This window comes from Accipiter gentilis, chromosome 6 (genome assembly GCF_929443795.1).
Source record: "Accipiter gentilis chromosome 6, bAccGen1.1, whole genome shotgun sequence".
Classification (NCBI taxonomy): domain Eukaryota; kingdom Metazoa; phylum Chordata; class Aves; order Accipitriformes; family Accipitridae; genus Astur; species Astur gentilis.
The window spans coordinates 6,574,485-6,597,980 of record NC_064885.1 but is presented as its reverse complement, the minus strand read 5'-3'; the positions used below and the strand labels follow the sequence as shown (position 1 = coordinate 6,597,980).

Here is a 23,496-nt window from a genome sequence, read left to right as displayed (position 1 = left end):
ATCAGATCACACCATGCCCAAGCAGCAAGTGTCCCGGGAGGTTTCAGCAGCCAACGAGGCCCCACAAGCTGCAGCATCTGGGGAGCATTCCGACCCCACACGCTGCAGGGGCTCCCTTCACGGCCACCCTGCTACGAAGCAGCAACTGTAACATGCCTGGGGTGGCAGAGGACCAGCTCATGCACCAGAGGGTTTGACCCATTTCCTGGAGCACTTCAGGTCACTCGCAGCTGGCAGGAGAAGGAAGTCACCTTGCTTTGTCTTGTGTTCGCACGTGCGCGCTTGGCAGCCCGTGCCTGTGTCAGCCAGAACGAGCTTACTTGGCACCAGAAGTTGATTAGTGCTCACTGCCTCTGTGTAACGAACATCCTTAAAAAGGCCTTTGAGTCTTCCCTTTCAGCGCTTGCTTCAGCCTCTCTTGAGCACAATGCAGGACACGGTGCGTGCAAGCCACGCTGCCTAGAGCCCACAAGCCACGGACTTGTCATCCCCATGTCCCTCCCTTGCCACACTCCTTGTCTCCATGGGCCACAGGTGGAAGGGACCCACAAGAGATCACCACATCACCACAGAAGACAGCTCTTGACACACCAACTGTGAGCACCCAGCTGGCGGGCAGAACCACACAGGGACAAACAGTAAGCTGCCAATGAGTAAGATACACCTGCTTTCTAACAGTCACCACCACAGCTATGCTGTGATGCAGGTGAAGAAGTGCTTCCCTCCCACTTCAGACTATTTTTAATCACATTCTCATGCCTCAGGTACCAAAATGCCTCTGTGCAGCTCTGCAGGGAGGCACAAGCAGCTACATCTGAATCTGGATTTGAGAAGTCAGGCCTGAAGCAGCCTAAGCTCTTTACAAAACACACTGCTGTCTGGAGGGGATGGGCTCCACCTGAGGTCTCCCTGTGTGAACTCACAGCATCACTACTTGCTTCAGACCTCAAGGCTTGAATCTCTTCTTGGAAGAATTGACCTTTTTCCTGCTGCTGTACTTCCTTAGTGCTGCAGAACTGGCTCACTAATGAGGGCACTAATAAGTGGCTTTGCTTACTTCTTCTGGTGCTAAAAGCCACAGTACAGCACATCCAATACATTTCTGTCCTATCCTTGCTCTCCCTCCTACCATCACCAGTGGCTCTAAAATAATCTGTGACCCCCTTAATAACCACCCAGAAAGACAATAACCAATGCTGGCAGCAGCAGGATGGGAATCCTCTCCTGTCCTACAGCAGTACTATGTGCTCCTCTCTTCCTCGCTTTTATTTGAAGCGTGGCGGGATGACATTTGCCCCATAGTTCTTTGGGACCAAGGCCAAGGCTTCCAGTGAAGAACACTACATATGAAGGAGACACCAACATCAGCACAGAGTTTTGAAAGCTTTGAATATATGAAAGCAACAGCAGCAGCAACATCACAGTACACACACCGATCTGTAAACCCAGCCTCTGCCAAATTTAGGTCTCAGGAGTTCAGCCAATGTCTGAGCCTTGTTCAGCCAGTGTCTAAAGCCTTGTGAAATTAGAGGTAAACTTAACAGAAAGTTTTACTGCAACAGCAAGTTCAAGGTAATGCGGTCCAAATCTGAAAGTTTTCAGCCACAGCTCAAGAAACATCAGTGCTTCCCAGACTGTTTTCTGGGAAACCTTCCACCCAGCCCTGTTTCGGCCACACTGACAAGGATCAGGGTAATGAGGTAGAAAATAAAGCAGCTACTTGGAGGACGGTACTGCTTCTGTCTCCAGGAAAAAGAACCCTAAAATGTAGAGATCCAGCTGACAGTTGTTGACCAACACTTGCAATATAATCCACGGACTAAACAGATCTAAGTGGGCTGCACAGATGGAGCTGGGTACGTTCAGCAATGCAGCATTTCTAAGGAAACCTGTAAGAGACTCTCACCCTTTTGAAAGCAAAAGCTTCTGTGCTCAAGAACAACCATTTTCCTGGGGCGAGATGCAAACTGCATTTCCGTAGAGCTGGTCATACCCAGATGCAAGGGTTTGTGCCCTGCTGGTTCTTTCTACAGTTATGTCAATGCTAAACCGAGTGCAAACACATCCAGCCTGTGCCAGGTAGCTTAGCACTGCACGTACAGGTGTATGACAATTTGAGTCCTAGACAAAACCGATTCCTTTTTTTCCCCCCACCTTCAACTGAGATGCAAGGGGCAGGTAAAACAAAACAAAACAAAACAAAACCACCCCCAAAAAAACCCAAACGACTGGGGTGAAAAAAAGCCTTAGAATAACCACCTAGTATTCAGCCTTTCAGGTAAAAGGGTAACTGACCCTTTGTACCAAACAAAAAACATGCTATTCAAGCCACAGGCAAAAGATCCACTTTGTTCTTCCCTGCTAGCCCAGCTCACAGCCATAGTAAAAAAATAAAATAGAGTCAGGTAATAACTCTTCACTTACCGTAAGCGATGTGAAGGTCATGCACATCCCACCAAAGCCATTCAGAGCCAGCGCAATGAATATCAGCACAGACAGAGCTGCAACAATAAAAAACACCCTTAGCTTTTACGGGGGTGGAGGGGGAAAGAAGAGAGAGCCCTGAGCGCTTTGGTCCTGACACGTAAACACCTCAGTGGATCAACACCATCAGGATGTGCCACGCTGTTCCTGACCCAGCACCTGTCTCCCCAGCCACACAGAGCAGGAGGACCAGGGCTCTCCTCCAAGACAGAGTTCAGGATGGGATCATCTCTTTCCAGGATGGAAGGGTTTCTTTTCTCTAATGAACAGACTTGCTGATGCAGCATGTCTGAATGGATCTTAAAAGGAAGATTTACTTGAAAGAACTGGATTTAAAGTGTCAGCTCACTATCTGGTCTTGATGAGCAAGCTCCATCTATCCCTGGTGTGAAAGCTGATTACACATTGTGTGCTACTACCTATTTCCCAACCGTGAAAAAGCCATGAACTTGTTTGGAATTGCTCCGTTACAGGACCTGGCCCTGCCCAAACGCAAAGCTGAGAGACCTGGCCATCTCAGACGTTTGGCCTTTGCAACGCTCTCCACTTAGGGTTGTGAAACACCAGCCCTCCCCAGAGCCACTTAGCTCCCACAGGCCAGCAGACGCTTGGCTTGTGTCCTCAGCAAGACCCCAGTACAGCACTGGAGGTATGACAGTCCGGAGGTGTGACAGTCAGAGCATGCAGTGCCATGCACACTTGTCTGCTTCCCCCCAAAAAACCCCACACCACAGCCCCAAAGCCCTCCCAGCTCAGCAGAGAAATGCCTACTTACAGTCTGGGTTACTGGCACCGTACGCGATCAGCACACAGGACACAGCAAAGCAGGCACTGAAAGGGAACCAAAACTGTGAGTTTCTTACAGACAGCCTCACATGCAGTAAATTACATATGCTTCTACCTCCTCAGCACCTTGTTAAGCAAGCGCAGTATCATTTCTGCAAGTGGGAGGGAAGCTGGCAATTTGGAAAGAAAAATCCAGGGAAATACCCAAATATTGCAGACAAACCTTGCGCAAGGGCTGAGGCAGCAACCTTTCCTCCCAGTACTGACGCAGCTCTTCCTGGACCCAAATTCCCTACCGGTTTTCCAGCACAGAGCTTTGCCAGCCCTCACCTCAAGGTGACCAAAGACAGCAGCAACCTTTGTCCTGAGACCCAGCTGTGGTCACAGCACTCACAGCCTTTACCTGCTCCTCTCTGGTATGGTCACAGAGACTTCCCCTGGTTTTCCCACTCTGCCTACAGGCCAGTTTGGTTTCTGGTACGGTTCAGTGCATTAAAATTCAGCAATGCTGGGGTCCGCTGTGCCCAACAAGTCACTAATCCCTACATGCCATGATAGAAGCAGCTAACAACCTTGCAATTTGAGGCAGAAAGCGACATACACCACATGGCAAAGAAGGGCCCTAGAAGAAGCAGGCAGGATGTGTTTATCCCTGAGTTAACTCCCCAGCTTGCAAACGATGATGTAACATCTTGGGTTTGTGCCTCTCGGGACATAGCTCCCAGCTCAAGGAAAAAGCTACCCTCCCTGACTCAGAAATGACTCCACTCTTCCTTCAGGCTCCATCTGGCCAGGGTGCACAGAACAACACTGGAGAGATGAATTGTGGACATGGAGTCCCAGGCCCTTCCCTTATGGAGCAATTCGCTGTGCTGGCTGAAATCATCCCAGAGCTGCTCCAGTGCCCTGTGCATGGGCAGCAGCTCCCAGCACATCCCAGCCCCATTCCTCATACAGTTCCCAAGGCTGCATGGACCCCACAACAGGCAGAGCACCCATCTGCCCCAGACAAGGTGGGAATTTGTCCCTCAGCCCACCCGGGGAGCCCAGGACACGAACCTGCCAAGCAGCCGCAGCTTGCGAGGGCCGTACTTGTCCATGACAATTCCTAGGGGCAGTGTGATCGCACTGAGCAGGAAGGACCCAACAGTAAAGGCCAAATTCAGCATTTCATCCTGGGCATTGCAGGAAGGCCATTTGTGCTCTGGAGCTGTGCTGTTCTTGTGTTCAGGACTGCTGGTGGTGTTTTCTACATGGGATGATAGAGGATCATCATTACAGTGTGTTAGGATGAGGCTTGCAGCATTGCAGGAAGGAGGGAAGAGAGAACCCCGCACACAGGGTGCCACAACACACTGGGCATACACCCTCCACACTCCATTTTTTGTTATAATCAGTGAGAAATGGAGAAGGGAAAGAAGAGCAGCAGAAGGACAAGGGCAACCTGATGAGCTCAGCTGGGAGCAGGAAAAGGATGCGCACGCACCCAGGGGACAAGTATCCCAAGCAGCAGCAGGGTAACAACCTAGGGACAGAGATTCATTACTTTATGAAAACAACTATACAGCAAGGGCCTGGCAATTACAGGGGACTAAACCCAGCAGACCCTTAAGCACTAATACAAAAATAAGGTCCTCCTAATCTACAACTGGCATGTTCTCACAGATCTTTTCCCTAACTAAACTGGGAGCAAGAACTACAGCCACATCAGTTATTTCAGGTCCAGACACTGGGCTGACAAGGCCTGGCACAGAACAACAGCCTGCTCAGACAAAAAGCTTCCTACTCGCACTACAGGCATTGGGATGAGGAATGGCTTTGGAGTAGCCACCCTGCTTCCCGACTACCCTGGCTCTGAAAAATCCTTCCTGGATTTAACTACCCTGTTCCCAGGAAGGCTGGCAGCTCACCTGCCTTCTCAATTTGTTAAAGGATTGATGTATGTTTAACTTCTGCCCCGTAATTAGCATTTTCTATTCTTTCCAAGTGGGTTTCGGCCATACAGGTCAATTATACCTCCAGCTTTCTGTTCTTGCCCCTACATGAGGAACTCCGCAATGCAAACTCCCACGCTGAACAGAGCCCATGTTGTGTAAGAGACACAAACAGGACAGTTTAAAAAATAAAAAACAGAAGTTCCCTTTTCTTTGCAGCAGCAGTTTTATTGTCTCATGTCAACTCTGCTCCTGTTACAAGCCTGTCCCAAGGTGGCTTACAACTCCTCAAGCAAGCACGTGTGCCTTTAGACTTTCATTAACCCAGAGCTCTAGCACACTCCACCACTCCTCCTCCCAATGCTTATCTGACTTAGAAGTAACCTTTGCTGGTATGACGCAGCACTTGCTTTCTTACTGCTGCTGCAAGCCAGTGACAAAAAATGCTCTCCTCCATATTTAATAATTGATCTGACAAAGTTCAATATTAAAGGAGGAATAGAGAAGTCACGCACATAACCATCTGCATGAAGCAAGAATAGAGATTCCCAGTGAGCCCTGGTTAGTTAGTTAATTAGCAGGAATCCTTCACATAAAAGTGACTTCACATTCACTGCTTAGTGTGGCTTGTGGAGGAGATCCCCTTGGCTGCTCTTGCCCTCCCTGCATCTCTGGAGATCACACAGTACCGTCTTGCAACTCCTTCCTTTCTACCCAAGGCTCAGCACCATTACAGGTACTGGTTTCACCCTGGTTGTCCTAGCTGGCCAAAACAACCCTCCCAGCTTTGTGTCCATTGCAAACAAATCACGCTCCAACTTCCAGACAGCAGGTATTAGCAGGAATTCAGACGCTGATATTTGAGGCTTACGAGCTGCCTGCAAACCTTCCTCTGTCCCCTCTCAGCACTCCAGGGAAGGCGCACAGCATTGCTCTCCATTTGCATTGCTCTCAAAAACACCTTTACTAAGATGGTCTTAAACCACCTGTGAACAGTGATGACCGTTTGTTCCTTCCCTCTGCCATGTGCTCATGACGGATAACTTAATCTGTCCCTTCTCTTGCCCTGCTAGTCATAGATAGCCAAAGTAAGCAACAGCGATATCCCCAAAAGACCACATGTCCCATCAGCATCCCTTTTGCAGGGAGGACAGCACTCCAGCCCGAGGCTCCCAAGTCACATCCTTAGAAGTCAGTCCTGGACAGACTTGGGAGGCTCTCTGCAGTTTTCACACTACTTAATCTTTTTCATCTATCCTTCCCTCACAATCTCCTCTTGGTGTGGCCCAGTATCTTAAACACTGACTTCTGACAGCATCTCCATGAGGCAGGCACAGGCACACAGCTTCACCCACAGCATCAAGGCTTTTTGGGCTCTCCACAAAGATACATTCATAGGAAACAGATGTAGGCGAGAGGTTAAACTCAGGAAAACAAGGGGGAGGGGGGGGTTGGGAAGGGAGAAGAGTGACAAAGTAGTAGTGGTTTCCCTGTGTCAGCACTCTGTAGAGATAGCTCAGCTGTGGAGTGGAAGAAGGGTGGAGGGACATGGACAGTGCAGCGACCTTGTAACTTCTGGCTGCATGCGTTAAAAGACCCTGTCAACCCTCCCCACGAAAAGATCTCAAAACAGAAGTATTGAGCATTTCAAGCCAGAATAGATGAATTACTGTTAATGTACTGATGTGTACAGTTGCAACGTGACCCCAAGGAGCTCCCACAGCATACCCCTGCTAGCAGACCCTCTGACAGCATGCACAATGAGCCACAACACCAGGAGGCAAAGAGGACACAGCTCAGAAACAGCAAGGAAACTTGGCCCTCTCTGAAGACTTGCTGCAGCCAGGAAGGCTGGGAACAGGACACCAAGCTTCAGTCCCTGCTTGTACCAACCACCTTGTTTACAGCCGCTCAACCCCAGCTCCAAGGAGGGGCCAGGCAACAGCGCTATGTGGAAATACAAATTGTTTGTGAAAATAGAAGCAGCCCCTGAGCAACAAGAGAAGATCCACTGAGGCGTAATGGAAATGAATCAAGCAGCTCTTGGCACCCTGACATCCTCTGATCCTTTGAGCCACCTCCATAAATAGAACATTTCAGAGGGGCTGCAGGTGTGTGCAGCATGCACAAGGTCCAGCCAAGAGCTGTCTCATTGGGGAGCACAGATTCATGTGCCAGCAGGTCACCAGCACAGGAGAGCGAGTGGCAGCATATGACATGCAGCTAGGAGGAGATTAATGGGCAGAGAACCTGCCTAACTACTCACCTACCTAATGCACCTGGTTACAGCAAACAGCAGTTTCCCTCAATCACAGCTCAGATCCTGTTCCAGATCAGTCCATGCCACACTGCTGGGGAAAGTCTCCTACGTGCCTGGCTCCATCTGCAACAGTGCTTTGGGGAAGGGCTGTCTCTGGGCTGACAGTGGTGCCCTCCCCAGATTCTCTTGCCAAGTCCACCTGCATGCAAGCATGCCAGGTCTGACACACGGGAGTGCCACCTGGGTAAGCCAGCAGCACAGGCTCTGTCCATGTATGCTCACCGCTGTCTCACTGTCAAGCTAGAAGAAGCTGCAAGTCTTTATCAGCAATTACAAGAACTTACTGCTTATTTTTACAGCACTCCCCCTACAAGCAGCAGGATTTCTACTGCCCAATTAGTAGTTCAAGTTACTATTTAAAGAATGACAGCTTAGGTGAGAGGAAGGCTGCCTCAGTAATCATTTATGTCAAGCTCATCGCTGGGGTTTGTTCAGGCTGTTACTGGAACATTTAAAGTCATCCTTTCTCCCAAATTAAGTGCTGTAGGTTTCATGAGAGGGTCAATCATTAACTACTCTTTGCTGACCTCTTCAAATCCCAGGCACACACCACATTACCAGAGGAATGAGCCTGGCTTTTTCAAGAGTGACTGCCATCTGAGACAGCAGAGAGGAGGTTTCCTTTCATCTTGTTTCATGGATCAGACTGAGCCAAGCAGGCAAGACACCCCAGCCACCCTGGCAATAGCTCTGTGGTACACAGCCTGCTCAGCCTCACTTTCCTCTTTTTTTTTTTTTTTTTTTCCATAAAAAGGCGGGGGACAGGAAAAAAAGAAATCGGGGCCAAAGAGTCTGGGAGCATTGGTTAAAAAAAAAAAAAAAAAAAAAAAACAAAACACAACAGTGAAAGACATGTGCAAACAACTGATCTGCAGTCTGCCCACATAAGAACATGTTTTCTCTTTTCAGGATGGTGTCATACTTCTGGGAACTGGGAGGAGATGTTCTTGCTTTATACCACTGCAAATGCAATTTATTTGGGTTTCCCCTCTCTGCCAGTCCATCCACTTGCACTTCCAGGACCCCCCCTCTGGGGACCCAGCTGAAAGCCTCATATAACAGAGGCTCAGTCTCCAGTTAAACTCCTATTCTCTCCCCAGCTGCTCATTTTGCAGCAATTCTGCCTCAGGCCAGCACCTTCCCATGCAGCTCTCTGATACTACCAACAGCTGCTAATCAACACAGCATGTTTCCTGTAGAAATTGAACTTTTACCACATTTACTCTTTTCCTGTTTACAGGGTCACGTGCATAGCCTTTCCACAAGCCATCATCACATCTTACCAGCTTGGAAGGGACCTTCAGACTGCAAGTTCGCCACCACAGACCCCAAATAAATAAGAGCAAAGGGTTGCAAGGCAGCACCTTCCCCCTATGCCTGTGTTAAGGCGCATTAACCTGCTGTAAGTGAATTAGCTTATCAACCCTTTGGTTTTCTGCAGCCCTGTCTTAGAGGAAAGCCCTCTGTCCAACTGGCTCCTTATCTCTGCTCCTTGTGAACAGTTTAGCATGTTCAAGTTTGGTTTTTTTAAGCATCTCGGACCCAAGCCTCAAGCTTCCTAATCCCAGTAACATCACAGCAACACAAGACCCTGAACAGATCAAGTTCCCCAACAGCCGATAAGGCCTGAATCCTGATAAAGACTGCAGAATCAGCACTTGCACAGAATAAAAGATGCTGCTTCAGTTGGTTAAAGGCCAAGTAGTAGTGTAGTAAAATTCAAATGGGAACAAAGTGCCACTACCAGGCTCCTTGTCAGCAAATTTCAAACATACCTCTCAGGATGTGGCCAAACCTGCCACCCAGAACAGGTACAACCCCCCACTCAAACCCTGTTGCACAACTGTGTTGAAAATATTTGTTATTTTGATGTGGATTTTTTTCTAGGTGTCCATCTCCACCCTCATGCAACCGAGTTGAGTCCAGCAGACCCCACATGTTTGCATGGTGGCAGAGTAAAAACCTATACCAGAAGCGAAGGGGAAGCAGGGAAAGGGGAGGGGATTCAACAGGAAGTCAAGGAGCCCCTCATGAATTGCAGTCACTTTCTGGGCAGCTGCTGTTACCTTCAGAGAAGAGCCTGCAGAAGGGACAAGGTCTAGTTTTCTCTTTCATTGGAAGGCATCACAAAGTGCAAGAGCTTTTGCTGACAAACGAAAAGCCCTGCCAAGAACCTTTGGCTCATTAGGAAAAGTCTTTTTTTTTGTAATACTTACATGCACACAGCAGCATTAGGAACAAGTGCCCAAAGGCTACAGTTATAATTTGTTTGCACCAACCTTCCAGCCAAGTACCCACTAAGGCTGCAGGATTCAATAGGTTATGCTGAGAAAGGCAACCACTGGGTCATCCTAATCCCAGCAAAGGTCAAACTCAGCTTGGTGCCGGTCATTCAGTGAGCACTGCAAGGCAGCTGCAAGGGAGTCTGCTCTCCCCACACTTGGAGCTAGGACTCTTCCCTACCGAATCACTGAGATTATTACAACGAGGACAAAAACAGAGAAAGGAAAATGAGTAAACATGGATGAACGAGGAAACCAGCATAACTGGTCCTCCATGCTCATCACAAGCCATCACTGAGTTCAGCAGTGATGGCCAGGTATTTGAGGACAATGAGAACATTTGACTACATAAATTTCTTTTCAGGGATTAAGTTCTCTTGCCTCAGGGCACAGGTTGGTCTCTGGGAGGAAGAAATTGTCCCCAGGGCAGCAATTTCACCACAGTCCAAACATTTGCAGCTTCCCTGCGGTCTGTGGCACCGGCACTCCCATGGGGAGAGCCAGAAAAACCACAGACTGGCAAACATGGGTGAGAAGCCAAGGTGAATCTCGCTGATTTGGGGCAAAGGCGGATGAATTGAAAGCAATCAAAGCAAAGAGTCGGAGGTGGGCCCCAAGTGAAGCTGGGCTCTTGTCAGCAGGGCATATCTCAGGAAGCAGATAGGAAAATGGCTGCTTTCAGAGACAGTCAGCATTTGCTTATCAACTCTCATGTGTTTTATCTCAGTGGCAGAAAGCCTCCACCCGATAGGTTTAATGAGATCCCTTACACAGGCCTGTGACAAAGTCACCATGGCTTGATGAGAACAGAGCAACCTTGAACAGAAGTCCTAAATAGTCCCCAGCTGCTGGGGACTCTCCTTCACACAGTCTGGAGCACTACCGGAGACCCAAGTGACACAGACAACACTTGGAAGCATCGCACCTTAAGCAGAGCACAGGATGGAGATAAAGCAGCCGAGCTACAGATGGTAGAAGACGCAAACACATACGTGTTTGCCAGGTGTACCAACCCAGGCTGCACAGGGCTGAGGCAGCCACCCACATGCACCCAAAACAGAAGAAAAGACGGTAACAAGCAGCTGATGAATGAGGGTAAAAAACAAAGTATCATCACAACTATTCACAGTCACTTTTTGCTTGGACTTTGTTTCCCCACATTTCAGAATTCCCCCACTATTCTCAGCCATTACCCACTGAGGGTCCATGCACTTATTTCCAGCTCCTTTCTTCCCCTACTGCTTCCTCCTCCATCCCCATGTTCCCCAGCCCTGAATGGGCTGATCTACCTTCTCATCTCATCCACCATCACACATCTCTGGACAGAGCCCAAACGCCTAGCTCCTGATTCTCTTCACTCTGCTATTCCCTTCTCCGAGCATGTGCAAATCTTCTGTCACTAAACCAGCTTTCCAAATCCATACCACACCTTTACCTTTAGATTCCTTTAACCCCACTGTCCACCCTACCACACTGTGGGATTCCCCAGACCAAAATTCTCTCCATGCCTAGGCTGGGGATATATGTCCACCTACACCTTGTTTTTCCCAGGGTTATCCTTCCCACTCCACAAGATTGCCTCCTTCCCTGCAAGGCTGTGTCTGCAACATGGCCAACTGCTTCCTCTGGCTGGGCCAGAAGGTAGATCTCAAGCCCTCATAGAGACACAGCCTCGTTTGAGCACATCCTGCGCGTCTGACGAGGAAGAGGAACAAAACGTCAGTAGCATTTACAATAGCATTTACAATGCTACATACAAGTTGCATCTTCAACTTGTCCTCAACAGCAGCACTAGACTCCTCTAACCTTATAGACACCCACGCTCTTTTCTCTCCTGCCACTAAGGAAAGGATGCCTACAAACTCAGGACACCCTTCCCACAAATCGTCATCTTCGAGAATGCATCTGGCCTTCCCTTGCGGAGATCAGCTAGGCCACCACACAGAGGAAAAATTCACGGCCAAGTGGAAACGGCTGTCAAGAAAAGCTTTACCCAATCTTTAAGGCTTCCTTTCCAATCGCTCTGCAAAGCAATGGCAACTGCAGGCACATTACACCACCATAAGGATGCCATCGGTTTTGGAAAGGTGGGCACATCCCTTCCTTCTACCCCAGGACTGACCTGGAGCTCAGCCCTTACTTACTCTAGCCAGTTCCACACCACCTTAAGACAAGGAACCACACCAGCAAACCTCAGCAGCAACTTATTCACCCAAGTCTCCAGAGCATCCTTACCTGACTCGTGGCACAGGTAGGAATAAAACCCTTCTGCCTTCAGCATGATGAGGAGGGACCCCCAGCCCAGCAGGACAGCAGAGAAGAGCAGGTTCTCAATGATGGCTGTGAATGCCATCCACCAGCGCCGGCGATGGGCGGTAGCAAGCGTGGGTGCCATTGCTGCGTGGGAAGATGGCCTCGTTCAGAGTGTCAACCTGCAGGGATCAGAACAACATCCAGCGAGTCCACAGACACAGCACGTGCAGCTCAAAGAGTGCAAAAACGCATGGCTTAAGAGGAGATCTCTCTACTGGAACGCAAGCAAACCTGCCTGCTGAATGTAAGGCACTCAGGTGTAAAACTCGTTTTTGCAGGTACCAGCTTGCCAAGTTACCTGGAGGGATGGGGGAGCACAGGTGCCCTTGGAACAGCCCCTCCAGCACACACACCACGCGACAGAGGAGCGTTCAAGGACTCTGTTCCACTTCCCGAGCAACAGGTATGAAAACGCAGCAAATATCAATTGCCTGGAGCCCGCTCCCCCATCACCTGTACAAGGCAGGCGGCCCACTTGTAAGACAGCAAGGAAACACGTGCCAGAACGGGGGGCTTCAGCCAACACCCCAACCTCCTGGCTGCTTGCAGGCAGGGGCTGGGACCAGGGAAGGCAGCCCCACGGCCCTAACAGTGGCTTTAGTGACCCACCAGGTCTGCTCTGCCCCACACAGGAGAAGAACAGATCTGCTCTGGAAGGCGAGCATGGCTCCTATATGTGCCGTGGGTCCTGCATCTGCAGTTTATACCACAGATGGCTCATCAAGGAACACTTTTTGCTAACTGCCGGAGCATCCAGCTGGGAGACAAGGTGGGCCACATCCTGCCCCATACTCGCTGTGCAGAGAGCCAGGTACACCGGCCAGGACAGCCCATGGCACACGCTGCTCCACCTCAGCATAGTGGCATCCCCGGGCTGCCCCACAGATGCTGCGGCCTGATTAACTGTCTCCAGCTCTGCCTGTCCCAGTCCCTGGGGCCCACGAGAGCAAGCAGCAGATTCGGGAGCAAAGCTGGCTGGCCGAAGGGCTGCTCCGGGGAGCCCTGAGGTGCTCAGCACCAGGGCCAACCCTGGCTCATAAGGCAGGTGGCCATTTTAGACAAGCAGAGCCTTTTCCCAGCCCAGAGCACGCCCCAGTCAGGCGCTATGGGGAAATCGGCTGGGTACACACTACAGCCTAAGACAGTGTCTCAGGGTTTTCCACAGGGCAGAGGCCCCAGCCCTGGGTTGGTTTGGGGGGGGGGAGGGGGGCGTGGGGGTCTGGCCCAGCTCCCTGCAAGGGTGCCAGGAGGACAGGGCCACCCCTCCAGCCACAGAAGCCAGCGCAGAGACCCCTGCCCGAGGAAGCCAGCCTGCAGCCGTGCCCCTCCACGCACACCCACCCACCCACCGCAGCCCACGACGCATTTCCTCCTCCACCGCCTCCTCTTCCTCATCCCTGCAGGCCCCCTCCCCAGCCCCACGCGTCCTTCCTCAGCACACAGATCCTCTGCGTGGCGAGAGGCGCAGCCTGCTCTCTCCCCTACCAGTCACCCCCCCTCCATACACCCCATTCTCCCCCAACACACCCCGCTCCCCACCCACGACCCCCCCCCCACGCACGCTGCGCTCCCCTCACCAAATCCCCCACGCGCCCAGCTCTCCCCAAACAGCCCCGCTGCATCCCGCTCTCTCCCCTTCCCCAGCCATCCCCCCCGCGCACCCCCCCTCCCCACCCGCAAATCGCTCCCATGCACCCAGCTCCCCCCCATCACCCCCCTCCCCTTCCTCCAACGCACGCCACTCCCACGCACGAACCCCCCCCATGCACCCCCCCGACCCCCAATACACCTCAACGCACCCCTCCTCTCCACAACCCCCCTCCCACGCACCCCACTACCCCCCCGATACAAACCTCACCCCGCTCTTCCCCCCCACCCCACGCAAAGCCCTCAGCCCCCCCAAATACCCCCTCATCCCTCATGGCACCCCACCATCGTCCCGTCCCCCCCCCCCCCCCCCCCCCCACTCACCCTCCGCTGCACCCCCCCCACTCCGCGCCGCCGCGGTCCCACCCGGGGTTTTTATCCGTCCTCCGGAGCAAACAGGAGCCGCCGCTGATTGGTCGTAGCTCCAGCCAATGACAGCGCGCCCGCCGCCGCCGGGGCAGGAGCGGGGCCGCGCGCCCCCCCCGGTAACACACGTACGCCGCCCCCCCCCCCCCCCCCCCCCCGCCGGTACTTCCCCCCCCCCCCCCTCCCGCTCCACCTCCCGGCCCGTCCCCGCGGGGGGGGGGGTTCGATGCCGGCTGCTGCCGGTCTCCGCCGGCCCCGGGCGGGAGAGCCGCACCCGCGCTCCCCACCGAACCGTTTTTGCTCGTCCGGTCCCGGCCGAACGGACGGAGCCGTTTCGGTAACAGCACCCGCCTTAGCCCTCATCCCGCTACGGTTAGCGGTACGGGATCCGTTCTGAGAATCCCAGCTCTCCCGCCCGAGGAGGGAGCGGAGAAGCCGGTTCCCCGTTAAAAAAAGGCCATTTTGGGAGCAGGGCATCCAACCGACGGTCCCAGGGCTGATCGCCTTCACGGTACGGCCGGGCACGGGGGCAACGAGCCTTCGAGACACCCGGCCCACGAGCAGAGTCAGCCGTCTCCTAAAATAAAAGGAAAACCATCGCAAACCCCGAGAGCGGCTTTGCATCCTAGCTCAGCTGAGCTCTGCCCTCTTTTTTTTTTTTTGCATTAAATCCTTTTTCAGCGCGTTCCTCTGCGGGATTTCGAGTCCCGCCATAAAGCCATCGCTCATCAGCGAGGTCCCGGGCCAGAGGAGGTGGCCCTATATACCTGGAAATCGCTATAAGGGATTTTTTTTTTTTTTCTTGGCCAAAGGAGATGAAAATAGTGCTTAGGGCAGGTAAACGTCTCTGAGTCACTCGGCGGAAAACTGAGGGCCCGGACAGACGGACGCGCACCCACAGCTGCATCCCTGAGAAAGCGGCGGGTGGGAAGAGGAAACTCCTCGGGCTTGGCTGTGGGAGAAGGGTCAAACGTTGCAACAGCTGGAAAGTGGATTTAAGTGATGGCAAACAAACAAACAAAGACAAAGTCTGAAGAAAATAAGGCAGCCGGGGTCGGCGCTGTATTTTTAGCAGGGGTAGAAAAAGGCTGAGACAGCACGAGGCCCCGGGGAGACCTCAGCACCCAGACCTGGTCGTTGTGTCCAAGAAACATGAACTGTGACGGGAAAGAGCACGAGGAGGGCTCGGAGGCTGTCTGGGGACACGGGAACCCTTTGCTACAGCGAGAGCACGGGAGGAGCTTGGTTTTCCTATCCTAGAAGGAGAAAAGAAGCTATCGGGTGATCCGCTGCCATCTATAAATACACCCGGGGACTAAATAAACGTCACGGAGAGAAAAAAATAAAGTGAAGCTGAAGAACAGCGCTGGCACAAAGACACATTTATAGAAACTGGCCAGGAATGAGTTTAGGCTGGGAGGGAGGTGACAGCTCCTGCCCGGCCACCCAGGCAGGTTCTCAGCAGGCTCGGATGGAGTCACTGGGGTAAACAACGTGGTCTTCTTCAAACACAGAGCCCGGGCAGTTTTGGAAAGGAGATGACAAGGCTGCGGCGATGGGGGACAGACCCCTGTGGCCGTGGGGGAACAGCCTGAGCCTCTGTTCCTACCTCCGCGCGGCCAGGAGCTGCCCCGGCAGAGAGGACGGACGCCTCTTTGCTTCCAGACGGGACCCGCACACGGGAACAGCTTCCCACCGACTGGCTTCAAACCACTGCAGCAGCGGGATTCCACAAGTCAGAGATCCAACGCGGGAAGACATCAACCCCTCCCTCACCCACCAGCTCTGGCTTGCAGACCTCCCGCATCCAGAATTAAAACCACGGCAAAGCCGGACCGAAGCATCCCTAGCAAGAAGACACCGACGCGACCACGCTGCAGGCGTGTGCGTGAGCAGCCACGCGCTGAACAGCCACCGCTTGATTTCCCTGCGCCGCCCCAGACAAGGTGAAGATGTTTCATCTTCAAGTAGAGGAAACATCCTGCCTCGCAGCTCAGCCCGTGAACGCGAAAGGTCCTCGCCGCGGCAGCAGCGTTTTCTCAAAAGCTGGATGCTTGTTTCAACGTCAGGGGAGGCTGTCAGGTTGCTGTCAGCTATTTACGTACCGTACCCACGGCGAACCGGCTCACGTGACGTTCGCTTCTGGCACAACGCTGCTCGGCTGACAGGCTGAAAATATCCAACCAATTAGGAAAAAAATGGCTGCTTATAAATAAAATGTGGGACTGTCCCTGCCACCGTAACAAAATAGTGACAAAACAAAAACTAGCCTGGGCAGAACAGAGGTCTGACCAGGCTGCTGCTCAAGTCTTGCCGGGATGAGCATTTTTATTTGTATACCAGAATATTTGGTGTTATAATCATGGCAGTAGGTGATACCGCTGCAGGAAAGGGTGCTGCATGCTGTCTGCAAAACTGGAAGCCTCACCCATGTGGGACCGTGGGGATTCAGTGCCTTGCGCTGCAGAGAAGCACATGCGAAAAGCAGAAGGGAAAAAGCAAAACCCTCTCTGTTTTCCAAAACACCCCAAACCCTAAACCCCAACTCAGCAGTGCCAGACCACAAGAAGGATTCCCGTGGGGCTCCACACGTGACGCGTGAGATGCAGCCTGCAACGTAGGCGTTCCCACACTCACAGCCCACTCCTGCTCCCTCCGTCCTCCGGTCCCTGGCACTGCTCTGGGCTCAGCTCCTTAAGTGAGAGTTCAGAATTCAACAGAACCAGAACATTAAAAAAAACCCCAAGCTGAAAGCCTAAGGCTGCTGACAGTTTCCACAATTTGGAGAATATTTCTGGCCATGTCTTTGATTCAGAGGGTGGCTGGGAAGCCCAGCTCCTGAAGGGCTTTGGTAACATTTAATTTTCATTCAGAGATCTCCATGCCACGCAAAATAACAGAAAAATATACAAGAAACTTCTACCACTTAGATATATCTAAAACCAGTTCACGCTGCAAATCTTCTTTGGCTTCTCGAGCACCTTGCACGGGCAGCAAAGCCCTCGTGTGTGCCTTGCCTGTGCTGCCCGAGGTTCTCTGGCTGTTCTGGAGATGCTGTAGCACCTTCACCACATCTCAGCCACCCACGGTGACACGTTGCTGCAGCAGGAATGAGGTTTGGGAGATGGCAGGAGCTTAGGGCACCTGTAGAAATGCCATTTTCTGTGCAGCTTTCATCCTTATCAGGGCCAGCACAGCGCCAGGTGCACAGGTTGATGGTCACAGCCCAGCTGCCACGTTTGCTCTTGCACAATTGCGGCTTGGTATTGCGTGGAGTTTAAAAGGCCGTCGATAAACCCCGTGCCGTGCCACGAGCCTTTTTGTGTGCTGTGCATGTACGTAGAAACGAAGGCAGCCAGAGCCTGCCACAAAAGCCAGAGCCACACAGATAAACCCCTGCAGACCTGGATACCCTTTGAGTTAAGCAGCTAAAATTAATTTTCGCTGAAGCTGCTTGTGACAGCCCATCACCTCTCCCCAGCCCAGCTCCACAAAATAATTCCCTCCAGCAAGAAGCACCTTTACAGCAAGAGGCTCTGAGCAGCATTACCAGAGCTAGGACAGTGAAAACTGATGGGGTGAAAACTGTTTTTTGCCTGTGCATTTCCCAGAAGAGCCCCCAGCAGCCCCAGTCCCTTTTACAAGGAGGACGCGTATCCCCAAGCCTGGTGCCAACAGGGACCAGAAGGTGCCACCGCTGCATCCAGAGCATCGCTGTCCCTCCGGGCTGCGGCAGACACAAAAAAAATGGGGCACAAAGGGTGGGAGGGAGCAGAAAACAACCCTGAAGCACCGTAAGCCCGTGGGGCTGCTACCGCTGCCGCTCTCAGCGTCACCCGTCCCACCGGCTGTGCCGGCCAGCGAGGGTCTGCGCCAGCAACGCAGCACTGAGGAAAGGGGATCAATGGGAAGGCTCAAGGCTTCTGCGGTTCACAGCTCAGAGGGGGACCTCTGCTCCCCCCACGCTGGGGTCGGAGGGACCTCCTGGGCTCCCGCTGCCCCAGCCCAGGCGGTGGGGGCTCAGGTGGCCGCAGGGGCGGCCGGCAGCTCCTTGGCAGAGCCGGGGGATGAATCGGCACCGCCGCTGATCACATTCTCATATTTCGGCTCTTCCTTCGGGGCAGCCTGTCCCTTCGTTTCGACGCTGAGGACTAACTCGGGGCTTTTGCCCCTCTCCGTGGCACCTACAGCATCGCTGGCCCCATCCTGGACCCCGGTGCTTTTCGACGAGGGAGATGCGAGAAGGAAGGACTGTCTCTTCCCAGGGAGATGCTGGTGCTTGCTAGAGGATGGCTCAACGGGAGCCCCCGCGACGCTCTCCCTCTGCTTGCAGCTATTCACTGAGTCTCTCCACTGTGCCAGGGCCCGGCGGGGTGGTTTCTGGATGGCCTCCACGCTCCTCCTCACCTTGGACTCCTCCTTTGCAGCCCACTTGCCTTTCTGCAAGCTGCCCAGCCGCTTGAGCACAGCCTGGACCGGTCCTTCACCACCTCCCTCCGCCTTGGGGTCCTGCCCGGCCGTTCCCACCATCATGTAGATGGTGGTGACGTTGGGCTCCTTCCCCTTCACCTCCCAGCTGCCGGATTTTGCAGCCGCTTCAAGTGCCTCTACTCTCTGAGCCACATGCCTGGTGCCAGAGACCACCCTTCGGCGTCCCCCCGGGGTGGCCCGGGGCGACGGCCGGTGGCTTTCCTCCCTCTTGCCGAGGGGCTCGGGGTTCTCGTAGCAATCGCTGGCTGGTCGTTCAGCGGGGGGCTCGGCTGCCGCGTCCCCTGGCGGTGGGGACAGCTTAGATGGTCCCCACGTGGTCTTGGGCTTCCGCCCAGGGCTGGGGGTCTCTGCCGCCCCAAATTTCGTCCCCTCGGCAAAGGACACAGAGGGCCGCTTAGCCCTGGCGATGCTGGAGGTGCGAGGGATGGCAAAGGGCTGCGAGACGTCCTCGGAGTCGAAGGCAGACGGGTCTGGGAGCACCTCGCTGGGGGGGGATGCCCCATCCTGCAGCTCGGCCCCCCCCAGCAGCGGGATGCCTGCGGGAGAAGGGGACGAGAGTTAGGGCTGTTGGAGCTTCCCACCCTGTCCAGGGACACGCCTGGGGCATTGGGACAGGGGCTGATGCAACAGGATTGTCCATGGGAGCATTTCCCCGGCAAAAGGTTGTGAAATGGGACTGCCCACACCAGGCACGTCCCTTCACACGAGGCCAAGTGTGTCCTTGCAGACAGAAAACGAGGGTATGAAAATAAACGCTGACTTTGCCCAGCGCCCATCCCTGGGACACCCAAGGTTGATAACGGGGCAGGATTGACCCGAGGCAGCCCAGAAGGGCTGCGGGTGTCTGGGGAAGGGAGGAACAGCCGCCGACATCACCTTCTCTGGGAGGGACAGAGTACTCGGGTCCCTCGTTGTCGGTGTCGAAGGAGGAAGAGAAGGAGCTGTCTGAAACCCACGCAGCTGATGGCGCCTCGATAAAGCTGGGGTTGAAGGGGATTTCTGCGTCATGGTGGGAAACTGGGGAGGAAAAGACACCCAGCTGAGCTCGGGCACCCTGGGGTGCTTTGGGGCAGGAGAGCAACGCCTGCCCTGAGCCATGCAGTGGGGCAAGGGGGGGGATGCAGGCTCCCCCCAGACAGCAACAATACAGAGAGCACGGGATGGGGGTAACACGCTGGAAGGGGTCTCAGTTGCTCTGCTTTTTCACCTGTGACTTTGGGAAGTTTGTAGCCGCCCAGGGAAAAGCAAGGCATCATAGCGCTGAGGTTCGCCAGCACCCCCAGCACGTGGTGCTTCATCCTGGGCACCACGCCATCATCCGGCACGGCCGCCCTGCACAAGGGAGAATAGGTGTGAAGGGACGTGAGAGACGGGGGGTTGCATCGAAGGTTGCAAAATATAAAAAAATACCTGTCTCTAGCATCTGCTGGGCTGGCTCCACAGCAACAGCAGGCGATGCAGAGCAGCAGCAGCAGGAGAGGGACGAGGATGGCGGCTGCAAGGGCCCCGTGGTCCTTAAAACCTGCGGAAAGAAGATGGGTTGAGTCCAACATGTCCTGCGGCTGCCAAGCCCGTAGAGCCGCCCCAGACAGAAAGCGCAGGAGCTGGCAACTCGTGGTGGGACCAGGAGGCACCAGGTAGGACCGGGCTGCATCGCAGCCTCCCGGCACCTTCCCCAGCAAGGATGTTACAGTCCCTTGCCCAGTGCTAAGGAGTAAATTTGAGGTTGCTCTTACTCAACACGCAGTCACCCCGCACAGGGTGGCAGGTCCCCCGGGAGCACTGGCAGGGCGAGGAACAGTTCACGCCATAATATCCTTCTGGGCAGGTGTCATTGCAGCTGGAAGAGAGAGGAAAGGAGGGAAATGTCCCCGGGAAGAGTGGGACCCCAGCCCTGCCCCGCTCCTGGCATTACCTGGCTCCCCAGTAGCCTGCCTGGCAGATACAAACTCCTGACACGGGGTCGCAGCTCCCCGCAACACACTCGGGGCAGAGGTGCTGGCATCCATCGCCGAAAGTGCCTGCGGGGCAGGAGCTGTTGCAGCTACCAAGACAGAGAGCGAAGCATCAGCCCGCTGCGACCCAGAGCAGGGAAACTCCGCGAGGACCGGTGGCCTGATCCTGGGTGTACCTGGGTCCCATCCAGCCAGCCTCACAGTGCGGGCAGGACCCCGTCTCCGGGTCGCAGACCTCCCCACGCCGGCAGCGGGGACACAGCTGGAGGCAGCCCTCGCCGTGGAAGCCGGGTGCGCAGGGTTCCTTGCAGAGGGTCCCGTTCCAGCCAGGCTGGCAGGCCAGGCAGAAGCCGTCCACGGGCGAGCAGGGCTGGCTGCGCTTGCAGCTCCCACAGCTGCACGGGCAGAAGGGCAGTGAGGCCTCGACACCCACCCCCAGCCCTGCCAAAACACAGGTTTCACCCCACGCCGGCGTTGAGCATCAGTTTGGACCACGGGGAAATACCCTATAACGCTTAATGCTCTGTAACGGCAACAGGGCAGGAGGCAAGCAGGGAGAGATGCTGCTTTATTGCCGTGGGGAGCGGTATCGAGGATGACCCGATTTTAGGGTGACACCAGCACTTTCTGCTGGCATTAGCGGGACTTTTCTTTTGGGGCAACACTGATGCTGCATCCAACCAGGGATGCTCAACCCCCCCGGGATAGGTCTCCCTGCCCAGTGAAAGGGACAGAGATAACCATGATGACTTTGCCCCCCCCCCCCCCAAGGTCTGGCTGCAGCCTCTGGGTACCCGCTGGATCCCCCCTGCTGCCCCCAGCTCACCTGTGCGCACACTGAAACCCGTATTTCCCTGCCGGACAGGGGTCCCGGCAGCTCCTGCCCTGGTAGCCAGGATTGCAGCTGCAGTGCCCACTGAGGGGACTGCAGGAACCGTGCAAGCAATCACAGCGTCGCTGGCATGCCGGCCCCCAAAACCCAGCCTTGCATTCGCACTTGCCCGTCTCCTGGGCGCAGGGCGAGAGGTTGCAGGAGCATTTGAAGCTGCACCTCCTGCCCCACCAGCCCAGCAGGCAGCGGCAGTGGCCGGTGAGTGGGTCGCAGTGGGAGCTGGTGGGGTTGCACTGGCATTGCTTCTTGCAGGTGGGCGCCCACCAGCCCGGTTCGCAACGGCAGGTGCCGATGAGGGGGTCGCAGCGACCGTGGGGACCGCACTGGCAGGGGAACTGGCAGAGCTCTCCCCAGTGGTTGGGGTCGCAGGTGCAGTGCCCGCTCGCCGGGTCGCAGCGCCCGTTGGGGTGGCACGGGCAGGTCCGCTTGCAGTCAGGACCCCAGTACCGCTCGGGGCAGCCTGCGAAGGGAAGGAGATGGCGAGGATGAGGAGTGACGGGGAAGCCCGGCAGCCCCCTGAGCATCCAGGCTGGCAAAAAGGGGATGGCGAGGGCTGAGCCCTGGGGAAATACTTACGGGAACTGCAGTCTGCTCCGAAGAAGCCGGGTTTGCAGAGGCAAACTCCGGGTCTCACGCAGATTTCATCCACCCCGCAGGCGTCGTCCCCCTCGCACAGCGCTGTCGGTGGCAGGGCATGCACATCAGCGCACAACAGCCTTCCCCCCCCCGGCCTCATACCCCTCTGCCGGACCACCAGCCACCCGGCCACCTCCTGCCAATGCAACCTTCCTGGGGAAACCATCATCCTGCTTCCCGCTCCACCCCTCTGGCCAATCTGCACCCCTATTAGCAGCTTCCTCGGTGGGTGTTTGGGGGTCCCCATGGTGCAGCACCCCACCGCCACCGCTCAGGGAGAGCTGTAGGGCTTTCCCCTCCTCCCCAAAACCCAGTGCCGCACAGGAGGCATCTGGCCAAGCCCAAGGACCGAACTTTGGGCTTTGTCACCATCCATCACTCACCGGCCGTGCACTCCCGCCCTTCCTGCTTCCAGCCGGGGCAGCACACGGGGCCAGCGGGGAGCCTGCGGGAGAGACCCGGGGGCCGTCAACCAGGGCGAGGGGTACCGGGACCGGCGTGGGTTGGCACACGGCTTTGCGGCTTCGGCTAAGGCGAAGCGAATGCGGGCGCTTGCCCTGGCTGGGCCCGGCGGGTGGGGAGGCGGTGCGGCCCCGGGGGCATTGCTCCGGAAGGAAACCAGCAAAATAGAAGGAAATTTAAGAGGTTGAAGCCCGAGCGGGCGGCGGGGCTGGGCGGTGGGGCATGCCTGCCCGGCTCTGCCGCTATGGAGCCCGTGCCGGGTCCCCGATGCTCTGGGACCAGCTCAAAGCTTCGCCAGTGACCCAGAGCAAAGGCACCGAAGCAAAGATGCCGAAAGGCGCTGCTGTCGATGGTGAGATCAACAGGAGAGGCGATGCAGCAGCAAAGCGAAGCTCCAAAAGCCCTTTGGGTTTTGCCATACATATTTTTCCCACCCGGCGCACGACTAAAGTTTTGCCGATGCTCCCACTTCCCCCTGTTGCCCTGCGCGTGGGGAGGGTGCATGAGAAATAACCCCTGGAGAAGGGATTTGGTGCCCCAAATGCCCAACCACACTCCCCAGCATCGCCCCAGTCTCCGCACCCATACAAAGCCGGGCCGCAGGTCTCTGTCCACGGAAGGACGGACAGACGATGACCCCCTGGGGCTGCTGAGAGGCCCCAGGAGATGGAGGGCACGAGTAGGGACCCCCGTGGCACCTACCTGCAGACGTTCCTGCCGTCGGGGTCGAGCTCCTGGGCAGAGCTCTGCACCCACAGCCACAGCTGGAGGCAGAGAATGGGCCGGGCACTCCCCATCCCGGCGGGGCACGAGGGCCCAAGTCCCAGCGGCTCCCCAGCCCCACGCTGGCGTCCGTCTGTCCCGTCTGTCCCTCCTGCGGTGCAGCCTCTTCCTCCCGCCAGCCTTGGGTTTCTTCCTGAGGAAACGC

The 23,496-nt window shown here is 55.1% G+C and overlaps 2 protein-coding genes across 5 annotated transcripts in view; both read right to left on the bottom strand.

Annotated features, from left to right (window-relative positions):
- The window catches only part of SLC43A2 (solute carrier family 43 member 2), a 34,195-nt gene extending 20,018 nt beyond the window's left edge, over window positions 1-14,177 (bottom strand). For 2 of the 4 annotated variants that reach the window (XR_007506294.1, XM_049802353.1), the window contains exons 1-4: window positions 12,042-13,442; window positions 4,330-4,519; window positions 3,260-3,315; window positions 2,425-2,501 (exon numbers count right to left, since the gene is read on the bottom strand). Coding sequence is in view for 3 of the 4 variants with exons in the window: in XM_049802353.1 (XP_049658310.1) it covers window positions 2,425-2,501; window positions 3,260-3,315; window positions 4,330-4,519; window positions 12,042-12,201 (483 nt within the window). In the remaining variant the exon portion in view is untranslated. Of the gene's footprint in view, window positions 1-2,424; window positions 2,502-3,259; window positions 3,316-4,329; window positions 4,520-12,041; window positions 13,443-14,090 lie in introns of those variants that run through there. The other 2 variants (XM_049802351.1, XM_049802352.1) reach the window with 2 other exon arrangements.
- Window positions 14,178-16,442: 2,265 nt separating this feature from the next.
- On the bottom strand, window positions 16,443-23,452 carry SCARF1 (scavenger receptor class F member 1). The gene is made up of 11 exons (XM_049802028.1): window positions 23,271-23,452; window positions 22,490-22,551; window positions 22,047-22,148; window positions 21,405-21,930; window positions 20,755-20,973; window positions 20,539-20,667; window positions 20,360-20,463; window positions 20,034-20,145; window positions 19,831-19,955; window positions 19,500-19,640; window positions 16,443-19,159 (listed from the first exon to the last, which is right to left on the bottom strand). Exons 1-11 carry the CDS (start codon window positions 23,363-23,365, stop codon window positions 18,153-18,155), a joined length of 2,622 nt encoding a protein of 873 aa, XP_049657985.1. The 5' UTR covers window positions 23,366-23,452; the 3' UTR covers window positions 16,443-18,152.
- Between the last annotated feature and the right edge of the window lie 44 nt (window positions 23,453-23,496).

Excerpts from the sequence above, each read along its gene's own strand:
- SCARF1 (XM_049802028.1), bottom strand. The coding sequence starts at position 23,365 with ATGGGGAGTGCCCGGCCCATTCTCTGCCTCCAGCTGTGGCTGTGGGTG. Across the intron at positions 22,149-22,489 it reads AGGGCGGGAGTGCACGGCCG|CGCTGTGCGAGGGGGACGAC; the intron begins GTGAGTGATGGA and ends TGCCACCGACAG. Across the intron at positions 20,974-21,404 it reads GGGTTTCAGTGTGCGCACAG|CTGTGGGAGCTGCAAGCGCA; the intron begins GTGAGCTGGGGG and ends CTGCCCGTGCAG.